This window comes from Spea bombifrons, chromosome 2 (genome assembly GCF_027358695.1).
Source record: "Spea bombifrons isolate aSpeBom1 chromosome 2, aSpeBom1.2.pri, whole genome shotgun sequence".
NCBI classification, from domain to species: domain Eukaryota; kingdom Metazoa; phylum Chordata; class Amphibia; order Anura; family Pelobatidae; genus Spea; species Spea bombifrons.
Genome location: NC_071088.1, coordinates 24228512 through 24249710, shown reverse-complemented (window position 1 = coordinate 24249710; position 21199 = coordinate 24228512). Strand labels below are relative to the sequence as shown.

Here is a 21199-nt window from a genome sequence, read left to right as displayed (position 1 = left end):
GGAATAAGACGACCAGTTGCCAACATACGTATCCCTAAAGCAGAGGTGAGAGATATGGCATTGCCGTGTGTCACCGGTGCCGGGAACTCTGATCTCTGACAGCCGGGGAAGGTCTGCGCAATGGTAGCGGACAAACCCCGCTGCTAGCCACACCTCCTTCCGGCTGCAGCGTAAGTGTAGACATCTACAAGCTGCCCCGGCTGCATGACAGGGGAGTCAGAAGCACCGGTAAATTGGGGGGGGGCAGGGGAGTGTTAAATGGGGGGCATAAGGCATTTCTGGAAGCAGAGTGTTCTATGAAATGCCTTTTAACCTCCCTATATGCCACTCTTCCCCATAATATGCCTTTTAACCCTCTAAATGCCAGAGTGGCATATAGGGGTATAAGGCATTTCTGGAGGCAGAGTGGCACATAGGGGGTCAAAAGGCATATCATGGGGCACAGTGGCATATAGGGTTAAAAGGCATATCATGGGGCACAGTGGCATATAGGGGGTATAAGGCATTTCTGGGGCAGATGTGCATAACTGGGGGGGCAGGTTGGAAAATAGAAGGAAATAAAACCAAAATATTTTTCTCAATCATAGCTTTTATTAAAAAAAATTAGTTTACATGAATTAACATTTACTGGTAAAACTTTTTTCCTATAGGGTCGTCTTATAGTCAAGGCTTTTTCTTTTTTCCTAAATTAATATTCATATTTGGGGGGTTGTCTTATAATCAGGGTCGTCTTAAAAATCGAGCAAATACGGTATATTTGGTGTGGTTTAGGTTAGAGCTGTGCATGTCAGCCAAGTTTATTCCACAATTTCCCAGTGAATCAGGGATGGGTCTTCGCCCCAACAGTCAGTCAAAGAAATAATTCTAAAATACCATTGTAAGTATTGTTACTGTTCAATGCCCTGGCCAAACCACAACAAAGAGCCCAAGACCAGTACTCAACATCTAACACTTTAAAAATGGCATTATGCCAGGGCTTAACAAATTTGTTGTGAATCTAGGCGCCAGCAAAAAAAGTTAGGAGCCAGGATTTTTTTTTTTTAAAAAAACTAACAGTTGGTCAGGAGTGATCTGATCATCATCAGCCCACTTACTAAACTCACAGCATTTGACCTGGAAGCACCCTGGACTTTCAGGTCAGTGCTGTTTTTTTTTTTTAATTATTTTGTTTTATTTATTTATTTATTTATTTATTTAACTCTTTCAATGCTGATGTTCCATTGGAGCACAGCATTGCCTGATATTTAGTCCCCACAAGCTTGTGGGGACAAATGTTAACCCCTGCAATGCCACGAATGTGTCATACACAATTGTGGCATTGAAGGGGCTAACGCTGCACTGTCGCTCTCATGGAGCGATCGGGCAGCAGGGGAGGGTTGAGGCTGGTCTCCACACTCATGTGGAGACCGAAGAACCCTCTCCCCTGTCCCTGAAGCTGCCTCTGGCAGCTGGGACGCAATTGCTGGTCTATAGACCAGCCATTGCAGGGGGAGTCTCTTTGACCACTGCTGTAGGCTTCCATGCCTACAGGAGTCATCAAAGGGCTTGTGGGGGCTCGTTTTTGCTGTTGCTGGTCTGTTGGGCTTCCAGGCAGACCACCAGCAGCAGAGCCCTGTACAAAAACTGGAATTAACCCCTAAATGCCGTTGAAGGGGTTAACGCTGCACTGTCGCTCTCATGGAGTGATCAGGCAGCAGGGGGATGTTGTATCAGGTCCCCACACTTGTGTGGGGACCCAATCAACACACAACCTCTTCCCTGAAGCTGCCTGTGGCAGCTGAAAACGCGATTGCTGGTTTTCCTGCAACCGCGTTTTCAGCCTACAGAATCACTCCATGGGAGTGATCTCAGGCTGGGGGGCGGGCTCGGAATGGCTGTGCTGGTCTGCTCAGACTCCTGGGCAGACAGCAGCACCAGCGCCCCCGCGTGGTGATTTTTTGTGAATGTAACAGGCTGACAAACACCTAGGCGCCAGGACAAAATTCTCTGTCGCCATGGCGACCTGGCACCTGGGATTTGTTGAGCCCTGCATTATGCAATTAGGAACCAAGAGCGGTGAATCATTTTTAACAATCCGGCAGCCGAAATGACACGTATGAGCTACTTTATAGCCCAATGAGTCAACTCTTAGTATTGTACACAACTTATTTTATGAAGTTCTGGGTTAACAGTTCTTGTGCACCTATAAAATGTGATATTAAATTTAATGGATAAACATATGCTTTTGGGAAGATTTGGTTTTACAATGCAAGGTAATTTGTAAAGTAATGCACTACAAAGGGTATAGAATCAGAGGCTCCAACAGAGACGAGATACTCTCCAGGGGGTCAGAGAGCTGAAGCAAAAGATGCAGTATTTTCACATAAATGTGTGTATTTTCACATGGAATGTCTATCTCCTCCATAACTGGGTAATACAGGAAATCTCTGGAAAGAGGGGTTGGGAGGTACAAAGGACTCTGGGATGACTGACTAGTTAGGGGCTGCAATAGTCAGTCTAAAAAAAACAAACAAACAAAAAACCTGGAGACTCAGAACGAAGCTGCGCAAGATGATGTCCAGGAGAAGCCTGTGAGCTGAGATTTCCCAATGATGAAGGAGAAATTGAAAGAACCACATCATAGTTTTAATGCTCAGGTATCCCTTTTGTTTTTGTATTATCAAATGTTTTGTGTATATTATGTTTTATAACCTGTAGCAGTGGCCTAATCCAATTTCAATATATGTTTTTCTATATACTTGTATTTGTTGTTTATTTGACACACACTGCCTAAAAGGATAACCATGTAAGAGGGTCATAATGTCTTACACATACATCTCCAAAGACAGTTTGGAAGCAGTCGATGACAGGCAAGTTTTTCTTGTCTGTGAACTTGTGTGGCCTACCACTTCATGGCAAAGGGGCAGTCACTCCTACAAAAACAGAACTTGGTTGCCTGGGGCTCAAGCAGGACAGACACTGACTTGTTGGAAAGCTTGCAAGCTACATGCCTTTCTATGTGCATTCACATACTTTTGGCCAAGTCATTTATGTCATGCACCACAGACACCACATTCATCTAAATCTTTGAAACATCTTTGACTGAAGTGGCAAGAAAGCCCCAGTTGACCAGGTTACTGCCCCAAACACATTATATCCAATAAAAGTATCCACTGTACTCTTGTTTTTCATGAGCAAGCGTAGTAAGCTGGAATTTTCTGTCATTTCACACAGGAATACACATTAGTACACAATGCACATTAGGAGAAATATCCTAAAAGCCACAAGATAGGTGCTGAATCCAACAGTATTACAAATAGGGCTGCAACTAACGATTATTTTAATAATCGATTAATCGGCCGATTATTTTTTCGATTAATCGATTAATCGGATAAAAAAAACAATATGCAAATTTTTCGTTTATTTAAAAGAATTTAATGAACTGGATGTTAAAAAACAACTTAAAATTTACATTAACATTCTTATTTTGTTATGATGTAATAAAAAACAATATTTTCAAAGTACAAGAACCCAAACACAATATTTATGAAACAAAATAACCCCAAACATTCTGAAAAGAGGTGGACTATTACTGTTCAAGAAACTTTGCCCCAGCACTTTGCACTTTGCACCCAGCACTTTGCACCCAGCACTTTGCACCCAGCACTTTGCACCCAGCCCTGGCACTTTGCACCCAGCACTTTGCACCCAGCACTTTGCCCCAGCCCTGGCACTTTGCATCCAGCACTTTGCACCCAGCATTCAGCACTTTGCACCAGCACTTTGCACTTTGCACCCAGCCCTGGCACTTTGCACCCAGCACTTTGCACCCAGCACTGGCACTTTGCACCCAGCACTTTGCACTGTGCCCCTGCACCCAGTCTCTAACTCTGCCCTGCCCCCAGCCCTGCCCCCACATTCTGCCCTGCCCCCACACTCACACTCTGCCCTGCACCCACTCTGCCCTGCACCCACACTCACACCCTGCCCTGCATCCCCACCCCCACTCTGCCCTGCACCCAGTCTCCCACTCTGCTCTGCACCCACACTCACACCCTGCATCCCCACCCCCACTCTGCCCTGCACCCAGTCTCCTGCCCTGCACCCCCCACCCCCACTCTGCCCTGCACCCCCACCCCCACTCTGCCCTGCACCCACACTCACGAACCGCTCTGTGCGAATGGAGCCACTCGCACAGAGCGAACCGCTCTGTGCGAATGGAGCCACTCGCACAGAGCGAACCGCTCTGTGCGAATGGAGCCACTCGCACAGAGCGAACCGCTCTGTGCGAATGGAGCCACTCGCACAGAGCGAACCGCTCTGTGCGAATGGAGCCACTCGCACAGAGCGAACCGCTCTGTGCGAATGGAGCCACTCGCACAGAGCGAACCGCTCTGTGCGAGTGGAGCCACTCGCACAGAGCGAACCGCTCTGTGCGAGTGGAGCCACTCGCACAGAGCGAACCGCTCTGTGCGAGTGGAGCCACTCGCACAGAGCGAACCGCTCTGTGCGAGTGGAGCCACTCGCACAGAGCGAACCGCTCTGTGCGAGTGGCTCCATTCGCACAGAGCGATTCGCTCTGTGCGAGTGGCTCTGTGCGATCCGTGCACATAGACATGAAGAATACTTACCTCCGGAACGCGTCACATCCGTCACGTAGCTAGAAGGCGGAGACTGCAGAACGTGTAGCAGAAGCGGGGAACGCTCGCGGAGGTAAGTAAAAGGAGCCGAGTGCTCCAACAACGAATTGATCACTCGATTAATCGATAACGGAAATCGTTATCGATGATTTCCGTTATCGATTATTATCGATTTTATCGATTCGTTGTTTCAGCTCTAATTACAAACAAATAGAATAAAAGAAAGGTTACTTACAGCTCTTCTCGTTGTCTCTGTGACAGCACCATGACGAACAAACTTTAAGAGGGACACCTTCGGGTGTTTACAAGTCCTAAGGAACCCCGGCTTTGAAGGGAAGTAAGCCACCAAGTGGCTTCAGTGACTACTGAAATGGCTACTCCAGGAATTAGTTCCAAGACAAAACCAAGTCATTCAACAACATTCATTCCACCTAGAGGGAAAAAAAAAAAAAAAAAAAAAGATTAAAAAAAGTTAACTACTACATGGCGGTACAATAGGCATTCTAACCTTTCCGGTAACTGATGTTGCTTGAGATTAGAAGCATCAGCACCTTTCTTAACGGAAACATGGAATGGCCGGGTGTATTGTGTGCAGAGGTGTGAGGCTCAACTCATAGGACTTGCTTATATTTTTTCAGTCTTGAAATTGTTCCCTCCAGTTATACTGGAGAACATAAATATAGTAAGTACATTTAGCAGCGGCGAGACCACAAGACTTAACGTTTTTTGTATGCCAATTCTAACAAGAAGCTTTTTTTAGTTTTTATTTAAAATGTTTACTTTCACCACTGATGGTTAAATACATGATTTGTCTTTTAATTAAAACAGTAACTCTCAACATAACTGAATAATACATTCTTGTCTAACTGGGCCAATTAATTGTCCTAGACCCTTGCTTGCCAAGACTATATTCAATAAGAAACCCCACTCTGAATTACCTGGCAGCTGCCAGTACCACCTATATGCAGATGACACCCTACTGTATATTTGCTCTCCTCATCTCACCCTCTCTTCTAACTTGCCTCCCTGACTGTCTTTCAGAAACTGCATCATGGATGGCATCCCATTACCTAAAGCTCAATATCTTCAAGACTGAGCTTATGGTAATCCTGCCATGTGCGCTGAGCAATTCCTGACATATGTCACACTGCTGACATCTCCACTATCCAACTGACAGACCAAGTTCACTGACTTGGTGTCGCACTTGCCTCTAATCTCTCACCAAAATCGGCCACCGTCACCTAAAGAACATCTCCCGAAGAGACAAAAATAATAATCAACTCCCTTGTGATATCCCATCTTGGCTATTGCAACTCCCTACTAACTGGTGTCCCCTCTCCTGCCTTTCACCACTCCAAGCCATCCTAGATTAATGTTTCCCCATACCTTTCAGAAGAAAATGCAAACTTCTGAGCCTGACTTACAGAGTCCTAAACACCACCGCACCTCCATATCACTTTGACCCTCCTATTCAGATACATTCCTTACCACTCTCTTCGTTCCTCTCATGACTAGTCTTTCTTCTACTTCTCACTCCTGTGTTCGGGAATTCCATTCCCAAGAGACTTTATCCATCGTACATAACTTTCAAAAGCTCTCTGAAAACCCATCTTTTTTGAGAAGCATACAAACTTTCCTCCTAACACTCCCAGCCATCATCCTAATCAACAAGAGCAGGGCCCTCTTCTCATTTTGTACTAGTTTGTTATAGTGTGGGTGATTTAAAATTATTCCACGGATTGTAACAGAGCTACGGAATCTGCTGACGCTATATACGTAATGTGATCTGTAATTATAAAGGTCCAACTCTGTGAGCTCCTGCTGAAGGAAGGAGCTTGGCTAGCCCTTTTACATAGTTAAATCAGTTCTTCTCTCACACTGAATTATGCATTGTACAGGGCCACCTCAGAGGTTCCTGCTGGAGAACCTTACTCACTGAATAATAAGGCTCTCCCTTTATTGGGTAAGCCCTTATGAACCCCTATGAGCAGGACAGCGACCAATCACAGCGCAGCTAGTGCTCCATGACAGGGCCTTGACCTTAAGCTCCGCTCAGCAAGACTGACAGTTCCCACAGCGACTTAAAACACTACACTGTCTAGACTTACGCCACACCTGTCTGGGGATTTCATCTGATACCCGGATTTAACTTATTTTAAGTGCATTTATCTAGTTAACAGAGAGACCATAATCTACTAAACTCAAGTGAAAAGTGCACTCAAAACCTCCTGTAAACTGGATTCCACCAAAGCCACGTATCACGCACTATAAAGAGAAAAATAGCGCACACAAAAGTTATTCACAGTCAACAAATCAGAATCTCCCAATTTTACTGTGGATTCGATTTATTTCCCAAAATTCAATGTATTTAAATAGCGGAAAGCTACACGCCAACACAACAAATACCCTGCAAACCTCAGACTGAATGGAAAACTAAGGCGTGGTGAAGAAAGATACAGCATAAGTCAGAATTTCACTTAAAAGCTACAAAATTGGTGAAGTCATAAAATAAATGAATAAAGCTTAATATAGAGGTTGTCACACAAACAAAAAATTATTTCATAGAGACAGCAGTGTGATAGTCAGATCAGATTGTAAAAATAAACGTTCTTTAATGCATTTCTTGGTCCATTATTGGCCTATGATTTGCACCTGTGCCCAAGAGATGCAAATTTATTTTTAATTAACCTACACTAATGATGTTACCAGAACTAATCAGTTCCTAATTACCCAAAAGAAATGTAATACTTTTATATTAGGTGACTGTCTACTTGAAAGGGGGAAAGAATCTGCATGTAGGCTGCACAATTATCACAACCTGACAGTAAGGTGCATGTGTAACAAGATATACTACACGCATAAGATATACAGATATTACTGTAACCATTATTTTGCTCGGCACTACCTTGATACGTACGAGCTGCAGCTTTCATGTTATAATCAACTATTGGTAGTAGCCCAATATATATATATATATATATATATATATATATATATATATATATATATATATATATATATATATTAAGCTTACACTTTGTAATCATGTAACAAATCACTGACCTTCGTTACAAATACATGCCAAACTTTAGAAGCCACCCACACAATAGTTTGTATGTCGTGTAAAAGACGCACATATGTTTGAAGTTTATTTTATTTTGACATGCTTGACACTATAGAGAATTTGCATGCATCGGTTTGCCGGTTACTGCAATGCTGTAGTTAAAAATAGGAAATCACTTAAAATCCTCTTAAATTCCCTTTTTTAATTCTATTCATATTAAACCAGTAAAACTAGCAAACACCCCTCCCCAGAAAGAGCATACTGTGCTCCTCACAACTAACTACTACTGGGGGAATCAAAGGCTATTACCAAATACAAGCACATACTCAGCTACATGATAGCTAGACAAATCACGGGAGAAAAATACATCATAAAACATATTATACATAGACTAGTGTGTGTATAATATATATATATATATATATATATATATATATATATATATATATATATATATTATACTTTCATTGAACACACTAGAGGACAAAGTGTGCCCCCCCACCACACCTTTGTAATTGTAACTAAACTTTGCCCAAGCGTAACACTATCCAGAAAGCTTAATGATAATCAACTGCATGTTGATTATCTTTTTACGACTGAATTAACCGCATCGTTCAATACCGAAATCAGTCGGTGGAAGATACATTGCAGACTTCGAACCCTACGAAAAATAAGTATAAATGACTCCCAAAACTACGTATGCACAAAGGGGATTAAAAATGGTTGAAAGTGGTTGACGGTTATTGGTTCTCACTGTATTCCCGACAAACACTCCGGTCAAGCAGCAATTTGTGGAATTTCTCACCAGTGCAACGCCTCCGTGAACAGCGCTCACTCTTATAAACCATGACTTCAGTAAACAAAGTCACTTCTTGGCAGAAATTTGATTTTCTTTTTCCTAAAAAGCTGTATCTGAAGTGTGGAAACAGACCCAGGTTGCCAGCTGTTTAATGAGCTTTAATATGGGACATGGGAAATCTTTTGTACTTTATTGAAACAAATATCTAACTTGTCACAGGATAGGGGACTAAATGGAAATCAGTATCGTCAGAGGCCACACTACATCACAAGCAGGTAGTTAGAGACACTGTGCTAAAATACCCTCCTACATCACTGTAACCAACCCGGTCCATCGCTTCTGCCTTAATGAAGCCAGACATTTCAGAAAGCAATACACACAGCGGCATCATCATCTCAGGTTCAGTGAACGAACCCAACGCCAGGTAGCTGCACACAAGGGCTCAGTGGTCCCCGTGTAACAATGTTACATCGTCAAAGTGAAGCTTTCGTCTGCCAACAATTAAATGTTTAGTGAATCAACAGAAAAGCAAAGCGCGTAACTTAGTAAAAAGGAAGAGAGATATAAACCGAGCCGGCTTATAGCACAGCATGGGCCAAGCCAGACTGCAATAGGATCCTTGTAAGGACACAAACAATATTATACATTATTATACCCAGCTTGGCCCTGGCTCACATGTCTCCATTTCTTCCAAGCCCCGTCACACCAGGTGCTGAAGGGTCCATCAACACGTTGTATAGACAATGATGCAACTGATTACAAAATTGACAAGGATGAGTACATAGATGCTGTGATAGAAGGGGACATTCCAGCGTCCCCAGGAGCTAAACAATGTATTTGGAATAAAAAAAAAAAACCATCTTGTTGAGAAGGTCCAGCTCCAGAACATCCCACCACGGCCAGACATCTGCTGAGCCAGCACCGGAGTGGTCAGTATACCACTTGGTAGATGAGGTGTTCAGACACACGCATCTCATGCACGTCCAATAAATAGGTGGTAGGGAAGAAGTAAATACATATGGGGTATTCCACATAATCTCATGTGTTTGTAAGGGCAACGTGATGAACATTTAAAGGGAGCTCAGCATTCACGTTCATTAAATAATACTAAGAAACGGGCGTCAAAGTAACTTTAGCTGAAAACCGTAAAAAGACTTAAGTAAACTAAGCCATAAACATACAACTAGAAAACGTACATTAATGACATAATGCAACGAGACAAAGATTAGACATCGTGCAGAACTATGCAAAATGGAGATAATACAAAACATCCTCCCTCCCAGAACACAAGGCGTATCTTTAGAGTTTGGACCTATATACGATAACATAGAAAATGCCACAGATCACGTCAATGGACTTTGCCGGTACATATATACCTAACACTACAAACTCACAACCTTCCCACAGAATGAAGGATGGCTAACAGAAGTAATGAGCAGCAAATGAAAATTACTTTAGCACAGCGATCGCATTCGAAGGTGAATTAAGACTTTACACGTTCATAAAAAGTAGACTTAAGTACGTACTTCTAGAAATTATATCAATGTTCCGTGTCATTTATATTACACAGAAGTGACATCACACAGCTTTATCTTGGAAACAATATAGTTTGCTGGTGTGTATGCACACTGGATTTTTACAGACTGACATCTTTTCATAAGAAACAAAAAAATAGCACAATAATCTATACAGAAATAGTACCAAAATAATCAAAATAGATTGAGGTTGGTGGAGATCTTGGAGAAATGCGACGGCACACAGAAGGGGAATAGAAAACTTTGAAAGGCACCAGACAGGAACTGCATTGTAGGAGTGGCTGCAGCAAGACAAAGAGGGAGTTTTACAAACACCGACCACAATAAACGGACCCGATCAAACAAAACCAGCAAGACCCAAACATCCTACAAGGAGAGAAACACAAGAAGCATTAAATATTAACAGCACGCTGCAAATCTAAAAGCATAAGATCATACAGTAGCATGCATTGTAGCAACACAAAGGTGCAGTAACAGGGAGGGGGCACCAGAAAGGCACCTATGTTCAGACACCTCACAAAGAGGACATCATGCTTTACCAGAGGCATCGCTGCAAGTCCACAGGACCCTCAGGAAGTGAAACTCCGCTACAGACTGGTATTATTATTAGTAGTAGTATATTGAAGCCAATAAATGCAGGACAATTGTTTGAATGATAGTTGCTTATAACCGCATGGTGATACACCGGTGTAAACATTCAAACGGTAACTGACTCAGCACACACGTAAAACAGCAAATATATAACCTATAGCAGGTTTATTTGTATATACCTAGTGAAAAGTTAGTTTATAACAAAACATCAACAAGTGTGAACAGCAAAGTCAGGTCCAAAAACAAAGCATGTTTTACAGACTAGTGGTTCTTCTACCAAGCACCATGCCATCACCACACACACACAAAAGGAACGGAAGGTGTTCGTCCAACACGCGTGCGATGCTCAGCGTTAGAACTGCAATAAATAGCACATAGAAGAAGGATCTCAGAGCCTCCTTACTCCACCCAGTCTCCTCGGTCTGGGCTTTCTGCTCGATCGTGCGCAGCATCCATCAGTACGATCCGACACACAAGGGCAGCCGTGCAGATCTCTACCGGGTAATCCAAAACCACATCACCTGCGCCATGTACGCTGCCCAAAAACCTCACTGCAACGAAGACATCCTCACTCCCAATCAATGAGAGGGATCATCCCATCACTCTGTATCCATCTGACAGAATGAAAGCATCTTCTGGGTGAACAAGCAATACAACAAGTGTATAAAACCCAGGGTGTGCACCACGAGCACACCTAGCAGTGATTCAGCCGTGTCCCACTCCCATCACCCACATGTCATCGGCTCAGACGCAAAAACAAACCGAACATGGCTTACAGCTTACTGGAATGCAGAAACCTGATTTGGGGTCCCTGGTGCACTTACAGGAAGATTAGCAAACACAGAGCAGGGGTGGAATAATGTTGCAGCTCGCCAGAAGCCACCACATGCATTGCAGGTGATGACTGAGAACGAGACAGAAAGATCCTTGGGATGTGGGTGTGCCTTTGGAAAATGTTATTTAGGGGGAAAAGCCCAAGAAAAAAGCCTTAATGGTTAGACAAGCCCTTGGTCACAAAAAACAAAAGTAGAAAAACATCATGTTTTGTATTTAAACGTATCATCTCTGCTCATCCCATAGAGCAAATTACTCCATCAGTTACTAAAATATCATTTAGTTCTGCCATGTTTGAGTCTCAAAATATGGCACCTGACACAAGGCCTATAAAAACATGACAAAGCACCTTTCACGCGATCCCTATAAATTAAATTATTCCATCCCAATAAAATGTACAGCTATATGGAGCTGCCTTGATGTAAACACATTGGCACCTATATATAGCTTTCTAACAGTATACATCGGGGACGCACTGGGATAGCAAGTCACTCCCTAGCTGGACTATTTCCTCTCCATAATAGAAATAAGGGGCCTTAGAAAGCCCAGCGACAATCATGAAATGATCAATAACCCCACCATGATACAGGCATAGGTGACAACATGCTTAGAATACAGGCCACTGGGCGAGTGAGGGGTTAAAAGGAGGGGGGGCACATCACCCACACCCATCTTTGGCATGACACCCGTAACGTCAGTCAGTCAGCATCCATGTAATTGCCTCTGATACCGCTTGATTCCTCTCCCCATAACACGTCTCTGTACGTGGATGGCTGTTCCGGCATTAGCTGAGCGTGCTGCAGATATCGGGCCACTAAATCCTCTCACACCCCAAACAATCATCTTAACACTAACCCTGCCACGCCTCAGCCCCACCAACTCCCCCAGGGGTGCGATGATGCCCCCCCCCAATCCTTCCTCCCTCTCTTCTCTCTCTGCAGTCTCTGGGCTGTAACGGCCGGCCGCCATTTTGAGAGAGAAGAGAAGATGAAGGAGGGAGGAGGCAAACAGCTGCAGCCACATCGTCAGGACGGGGCCTTCCCTCCCGCATCCGTCCTGCAGGGTTATTACAAGGCAGATTACACAAGAAACAGGGAGGCTTCAGAGCCTTACCAAAAACGTAATGCTGTCAAGAAACGGATGATGGTCGCCCCTGCCGGCTCGTCCTAAACAAGGTCCTAGGAAGGGCGGTAGGGTGGTAATTCCCGTCTCGCGTGCAGAGAAAGAAATAAAGACACAAAATAGACGTACCCTTCAATAGCAACCGTAACGTTTAAAAATGGCAATAAAGGGATGGACACGAAGGGCGACGAGGCGCGAAAGGAGGAGCTACTTGTTTTCGTCTTTAGCAAGTGGCACGGAGCCCTCCCTCCTCCTCCCTTCTTGGTGGCCCGTGCTCGGTGCCCGTGACTCGCTCTCTCCAGCTGTCCGTGCTTTCCGCCGGGCTCTATGGGAAGTCGCCGCCGCGCTGTCAACGAAACGGAGCTCAGGAGCGCGGTGACGTCATTTCAACCGCTCTAGGGAAGGAGGGAGCGACCGGCCGGCTGCTGTGTGGGGCGGGAAGGCGGAGTTGAATGTCTGCGCATGCGTGCCAAACACCGCTGCTCTTTGGGCGTAGACGGCGGGAGCTGAAACGAGGAGGAGGCAGGGGAGAGAGCGACAAAGTGCGGTGACGCAGGAAAAATGAACGGCGCGTGCGTTGTCGTGACGACGTTTTATGAGAAGAGATGTATTGGGAGCTTGTGTGCAGGTTGCCTAGGCATCCTAGTTTAAATCGGGCCATGATAACCGTACATGGCGTCATTGTGTTTAGGAACAAGCAGAAGCTTAAATCCAGGGTGTAGGAACGATTAAGGAATAAGATTGTGTGTACACCAGAAAATCCTACTCTTTGTTAGGGCAGAGCCTGCCATAAATATTATAGAGAAACCTGGCCAGACCTCATCATAAAACGAAACATGAAGTGCATCCAAGCAGCGTACCTTCAAAGGATGCCGTATGCACCGTCCATGGTGCTGCAAAATCATTTTATGAAAGAACCTCGGGCTATGTGTGGGGCACCCCTGACCTGCAAACCAACCTAGTTGGTGCCCAGGGGTACGCTAGGGCAGGTGCACTGCGCCCAGTTATGTGACCCTGCAGTTGGGCGGCAGCTCACACACAGAGTGCAAACCGCAATGAACCCTGCACGAGCTGATGTGAGAGAAGCTGAGGGAAAGAGTGTGTGTGTATATGTATGTGATAGTGTTAGAGCGAGTCTGTGTTAGTGTATGATGTTTACGCTAATGCTAGTCTATGGCTTTAGCGTAAACATATTATTAATTGTTTTATATAGCGACAGGATTTCGCAGCGCTGTACAATGGGTAGACTAGACAATTAGAATATAACATAACAAGATGACGTACAAAAAATTAACTGGTGAGTAGGCCTGCTTAAATGAGCTTACAATCTAGCATATGATTTTAGTGTGCGTATGGTATGGTGTTGGCAAGTTTGTGTCCGTTACTGTACAGTGTTCGTAAATGATGTAAGCCAGGAGTCAACAAATTTGGTTTGGATCTGGGAGCCAGCCAAATAATTAATGATCTCCCTTTTTCTTCCCCAATAATGCTTTTTTAATTTTCATTTATTACCCCAGCTCTGCAGATAAATTATGATTATTAGGGTATTATGACATAAAACACACATTTCTTCAGTGCTGCACAATTGTGTACAGTACCTAGGTTAATCCCTTCATGATAAGGGGTATTTTAAAGACATAAGTTTGTATATTCAACCATTATTGTTAAAACACACTAACACCATACAGTAATGGGCGTGCTAACATTGTATAGTCACAAACATTAACACCCTACAGTAACACATACCTACTAAAACACACAATACATGCTGACATACACACTCTTGAAAATGCCATGCACACGCTACCCAACAACATACACACACTGTCTAACACTATACATGTATAAAAACATTATACACAAATACACACTGAATCTGGCATTATAATAGAACAGACATATTCTCTCTGGCACTATACATTTATGCGCAAAGTGACTCTAGCACTGTACATATGTACATATACACTCAACGCTCACAGATGGACTCCAGCACTATACATATACATTACTCCCATCAATATATATATACTGAGCCTGAATGTGGTATACCACAGCTTCAATCATCACAACAGTATAACTTCCGTCATTATGTAGTGATCCATACGCTGAGGGTGGTACAGTGTATCTCTTATCTCCACTGTGAAAGGGTTCAGGATTCTACTGATATACAGGCCACCTGGCGATGGGAAGGGATGCAGATCTTGTGACAGGGCTAATCCTGGGGGACTTCAATGCCTGGATTGATGACACAGCTTCCCAATTTGGGAAGGATCTCCTATACTTGATGAGTAGTCTTGGCTTCACACAAACTGTCACGTCTCATAAAAGAGGCCACATACTTGACCTGGTGTTCCAACTTGAACTTGAAATCTCTGCTGTAAAAGTAAACCCAGTAGTATGGTCAGATCATCACTGCCTAAACTTCTCCATCTCCTCAGAGCTAACCAAACTTCCCCCTCCAAGGCTAGCCAAACGTCGCTCATTAAAGGGTTTGACTTCACCAATCTTTTTATCAAACCTCAACCTAACTGAATTACTGGGCACCTGCAATGACCCCAACTTATTAGTCCAACAGTATAATAAGAGGGTGAGCGATACCTTGAACAGCCTCGTTCCGCTTCGCATTGAACCTATAAAAACCATCCGCCATGGTTAGACGACACCATCAGAATGCTGAAGAAAAAGGCCACCTGAAAGAAGGTGGCGTAAAACCCACAACCAGAATGATAGGCGTTCCTTAACCGAGCATATTACTGACTGCCAACTAACAATAACTAAGAAAAAATCTACATTCCTGTCTCGTGAAATCAGCCTTGCACACAACAGACTGTCCCAGCTCTTCTGCGCCGTAGAAAGGCTCTGCAAGCCATCTTTCCTGCATATCTCCACGAATCTTATACAGTCCAAATGTGAAGATTTTGCAGCCTACTTTTCAGATAAGATAGCTTCCATCCGGACCTCTATTGCAGAAGGACAGCCAAAGGCATTACAGATGTACAAAAAAGGGGGTTCAAATTCTCCCACCCTGTGGACAAGTTTCAACATCCTGGACATGGAAAAAATCATCTCAGTCTCACAAAACCTACAGTCAACCACCTGTAACTTATATCCTGCACCTATATATCTCCTCCCTGCATGCTCAGAAACAGTAGGCCCAGTTTCTACAAAAATAGTCCAATGTTCTCTGGACTCCAGAGTTTTTCCAGACCTACTGAAAGAAGCTATCGTGAAACCTCTTCTAAAAAAAAGCCTTCCCTAGGCCCACAATGCTTAATGAACTATAGGCCTGTCTCCAACCTCCCTGGGAAAAATCATTGACAAATGTGTGTTAATGCAACTAGAGGCCCACCTGTCAAGTAATAATATCTTCGATTCATTCCAATCAGGCTTCAGAAAACGTCATAGCACTGAAACTGCCCTGGTTCGCGTTCTGTCAAGTAATAATATCTTCGATTCTTTCCAATCAAGCTTCAGAAAACGTCATAGCACTGAAACTGTCCTGGTTCGTTTTCTGAATGACCTCCTGATGGAAAGAGACAAAGGTGATTATTCAATCCTGATTCTTGTAGATCTGTCAGCGGCATTTGACGCCATTGATCATAACATTCTTACTGAGGGGCTGCAAGACCTATGCGGGCTGGGAGGCACAGTTCTAACATGGTTTAAATCGTTCCTTACAAACAGGTCACTGAGGGTGTCATCAGGAATGTGTTCCTCAGCTCCCACACCACTAACGTGTGGAGTACCACAAGGATCCATTCTATTTCCCACTCTATTTGCCATATGCATGCTGCCGTTAGGGGACATCATCAGACAACATGGATTAAGATACCATGACACGCAGCTCTACCTTTCCTTTACACCAGGAACTAAGGATCCAACATCTCTTTTCAACAGATGCTTAGCAGATCTCTTAGATCAACAGATGCAAGCTAGCTGGTTAAAGGTAAATCCTGATAAAACAGAAGTCCTGGTGATCAGAGGACAAATGATAACTAAAGGAAAATATTAACCAAACTGGCATAGAATTCAGGGGCTCAGAGCTACTCAGGTCAAGTGAGGTGCGAAATCTCTGAGTACTCCTTGACAATGGTTTGTCACTTAAACATCAAATCTCTGCTGCAACAAAATCTGCCTTCTTCCATCTAAGGAATATAGCCAGGATAAAGCACCTAATCCCACCAGAGGATACTGCCACCTTAATCCATGCATTTGTGACATCTCGTCTGGAGTATTGCAATGCACTGTACATAGGCCTCCCAGGAAAAGAATTTCACAAACTGCAGTTGGCTCAGAACGCAGCAGCCAGACTATTAACAAATCAACCCCGCTCATGCCATATTACACCTATTCTACGGTCTCTCTATTGACATTTAAAGCCCTAAAGAACCAGGCGAGCTTCCACTTTAAATGGCCATTGGAGTGAAACTAAAAACCTCCATTTGTCTAAGTAAGCATAGGGATTTGGGATAGCGTGCAGGTAACTATTTTTTGGTGTTTGTTCTATGTATTTTGGGCTGATGAAAACTATAGCCATTGCTGCCGCCCAAGATGGGAGTTTGAGCGCAGGGCTTTCTTCTGTGTGTTTTGGTTAATAAAATTTCCTTTTTATGTCATTCATAAATTAAATGAATCCATTTTTCTTTCAGACTTTATTTTTTCAGCACAAATGATCTAGATATGTTTGCAAGAGTTGTCTCTTACACCTCTAATTTCCTTAAAAAATGTTGTTTTCGTCTCGAGCCAAGATCACTCAATGGACTTGGTGTGATCTCCTGTCCTTGGATCAACATAGTTTTCCTGGTGATTTATATAGAATATATGGAATATAATTTAAGTTGCTGTATGCCAGCCATTCATCTAAATTTGTTACGGATGCTATTGCACACTCCCTTTCAATAATGGGAAACAACGTTACATAGAAGTAGCAGCAGTCTGATCCCTGTTTTAGCCCAAACACCCATGGTTCATCAATTCAAGCTCCATGGTTCCTGTTGTTAATTACCGCATCTTAATTTTCTGAAGAAGGGCCTAATCATCTCTTGAAGTACTCCCACAAGTGTATTCTTGTTGACCAGCAAACCTTGCTTCATCTATTTAAATGGGAAGTTCTTTGTTTCTGGCCATTTGACCTCTTGCTCCAACAGAGGCTATAGCCATACAAACTTAACTGCACATGTTATACCAGTCTGTCATGGATGCAGACTTTCCTGTCAGGTTCATCTTCACATTTTTGGCTACTCCAGGATGAAAAAAATAAACAATATCACATAAACTGAGGTTCCAATGAAGTTTCCATTTAAATCTCTGTAATAGAAACATGCATTACCACTTCTTACTGGGCGTATAGCTTGGCATCCTTTTCAAGACAGTGTAAAAATCATTTTTTTCTGCATGGTAGCTCTACAAAGATGGCACGGCTCCATACCCATCGGCTCTTTCAACAAATGATAGTGTCGGAGAAATGTAACAGCAGTCTCTTCGTTAAATATTATGTCACAATAGAAATCTCTGGTTAACATCGTTTTTGGGGTCACCTGCCACAATAACTAATAACTCCTTCCAACTGTAACATTTCGTAAAAACAATAATAACTGTCAATATCTAAGTAGCACCAAAGCTTCTTCAGTTGGTAGAGCGTGAAACTAACTGCTTAGGTGGTAGAGTGCAAAAGCCGTTAAGGCACACGCTAAAGTGGCACCCTGAGCTTTCTGGTGAAGACCTTCATTGGGGTGCTGGTATTATTAGTGTGTATACCCCTTCATAACAGTGCTTAAACATTTTAGCTTTTATTGCTTAGAAGGGAACTATGACCATCACACCTTTTATCATATTTTAATTAAGTTATTAAAACCACCTATAGTTTGTATTTTTTGTTTGTCAATTAATATAATCGTTTTAAAGGTACCATATTTAGTTTAACCTTTGTTTACCTTATGAACTGCAGCAGAATGTGGAACCAAACCAGGGTGATCTATGTCAAAAGAAACTGGAGAACCAAGAGACTATATATCCTCCTTGTAGAGGTTACTGATTCAAGTCCTCCAGGTCCTGACAAACAGTCAACAACAAGCAGCTTTCAGTGACGATATTCATTAGAGCAGAGGAGCTTTATATATTCTTCCTACTACAAGTAATCACCTTTTAAGTATTTTGCATGTTTAACTCAGGTCTCATAATATATACTGCAAAAAGTCCATACAAAATGGGATCTATTCTGCATTAAAAAGAACAATATAGATTTCATTGTGCAACAGTAATTTAATATGAACGGTATGTGGCCATTGAAGAGCTGGAATACTCAATACTCAATTTGATATTTGGATGATCATTATACATTATTTTATGTACTCTGACATGTCAAAATTAATATAACAGAAACTGGGTTGTTCTTCATTTAAGAATTGTATTTTATAGAGGTGGTATAGATAATGACAACTGTAGACATAGAATACTGCTGCTATGAGGCTGTCATTTGCCTTCCATGGTCTGTCATATTTGCTTAGCAACCAGATACTGATCTGTGTTAGGCCTATTAGAAAAATAAAAATTGTGGCATTTCTCCAGAGACAGTACTAGAAACAATGGAAGCTTCTGATAGATAGATAGATAGATAGATAGATAGATAGATAGATAGATAGATAGATAGATAGATAGATAGATAGATAGATAGATAGATAGATAGATATGCACAAAAGTGGAGCCCTCTGTAGCTCTAAACCATGGTTACTCAGTTTATTGTACCGGACACCCCTTTGGGTTATTCCTAAGGGGTTTAGCAGAAACAGCATTTGGAATACTGATTTACAGGAGGTATTGGATGTTTCACTACAAACGGAGGGTTGCAGATCCAAAAGGATGGAACATCATCAGTGGGATGTGACATCACAACATCCCCACATAACATGGATGGAGCCATTCTATGACATAATGTGGGTTAGACAAGTGTCTAAGCAAAAAAGAAATTGTAAGTCAGTCATGCTAGAAAGCCAACCTGTAGTTATAGAATTGCTGTTGTTTATACATAAAAGGTCAAAATGTACACTTTTAGCAAACTTTAAATGACCACATTAGCTTTTGATAAATAAAGTTGATTGATCTCTGCAGCTAGGGAAGAATAGTGTGTTGCGTGCATACTTCCAATTCCTGTGTATGCAGACGCAGCCTTCTGCGATCATGGGTATCACACAAGGGAACAGTGCCTGCCATAACATGGGCAGCAGCTGCTGGTATAGGAAACAAGCTGCCTTTTTTCTAAGAGTTCAGACATCCTATTTTCCTCATTTTCTGTGGAACACTCTGTATACACAGGTGTGCAAGTCCTTTTCCTTTCATATGATGAGTATTTACTGAAAAAATATGACTGCAGAATATCCAAGTATTGTTATTTTTATAAACCTTTGTCTGTTACTTTGATTACCCTCACGCATTCAGGTTTCTATGCATTTTAACATAACAGGGTGTTTACTGTTATAATCCTCAGTCAGGCCCCATTACGTTAGTGTTGCTTTTTGCACATAGTGGGTGCATTTTTCCAGAACAATACTGAATAAGTTGGGACTTGAATTGGTTCCTTTGTGTTGCTTAGAGCACTAGTGATTCAGTAACCAACAAATGATATCATATGTGCATTCTAATTTAACCCCCACATAGCCAAACACATTTGAAGATGATCTTGGTATCCATTTCTGAATTATCAGAACCATACACATTTAGAATATTATCTGCTGTCATTGTTTATTAACAAAGTGGTAACTGTATAATGTGGAGAACAAACATTTTTGAAATACTGAAACAAATGGATTGAGTTTTGTTATTTAAAGAGCAGGTGAGCTGAAACAATGTTGACTATCCTAAGATCTAACATGGGGTTATACTAACAGGTCCATGCAACTGATTTATGCACAGACTCCCTAGATCAGGGGTGTCCAAGTTTTTTCTGCAGTGGGCCACTTCATCAGAATTGTATACGTGCGCGGGCCGCACTCATTTTTCACTATGACAAAAAATATGGCCTTTAATAAAATATGCAGATTAAAATAAAGTAAAATGACAAAAAACCTTTACTCTTCCTCTCACTGATTTCTGGGCCTAGAAAGTTTTGCGACTACAAATTCAGGATTCCCTAGATTTATTCTAGGGATAAACTAAAATGAAAATTCTGGACCAAAACATTCAGGGTTCACTTAGCCAAAACCGAAAATGACCCCCACCTTTAAAAATAATAATAAAAACTCACATTTTTAATAAAAGTAGGTAACACACAACTGGACAAAATTAGCAATATGACTTGGCAACCAGTAAATGCTGGCAACCCAGGCAACCAGTAAATGCTGGTACCTAGGCATGATGGGACTGTGCTCGCTGTGATTGCTGTTAGCAATCACACTCCTATCATGCCAAGTCAGCCAGTACATGCTGGTACAGGGTGGCTGTAAGTGATGTGCAGACCCCATACTGCTGGCAGCATCACTACACAAGGGGGGCAGCTAGCTAGGTTTCAGCATGTACTGGCTGACTTGGCATGATAGGAGTGTGATTGCTAACAGTAGTCACAGTCCCATCATGCCTAGGTTCCAGCACTTACACATCCATCCAGTAAATGCTGGAACCTAGGCATGATGGGACTGTGATT

The 21199-nt window shown here is 42.6% G+C and overlaps 1 protein-coding gene across 3 annotated transcripts in view; it reads right to left on the bottom strand.

The window, feature by feature from the left end:
* Window positions 1-13003, bottom strand: part of PAFAH1B1 (platelet activating factor acetylhydrolase 1b regulatory subunit 1) — a 33872-nt gene extending 20869 nt beyond the window's left edge. Inside the window, exons 1-2 of one of the 3 annotated variants that reach the window (XM_053457167.1) lie at window positions 12694-13003; window positions 4855-5050 (exon numbers count right to left, since the gene is read on the bottom strand). In XM_053457167.1, the coding sequence (XP_053313142.1) occupies window positions 4855-4886 (32 nt within the window). In that variant the 5' untranslated portion in view covers window positions 4887-5050; window positions 12694-13003. Of the gene's footprint in view, window positions 1-4854; window positions 5051-11011; window positions 11032-12555 lie in introns of those variants that run through there. The other 2 variants (XM_053457168.1, XM_053457169.1) reach the window with 2 other exon arrangements.
* Between the last annotated feature and the right edge of the window lie 8196 nt (window positions 13004-21199).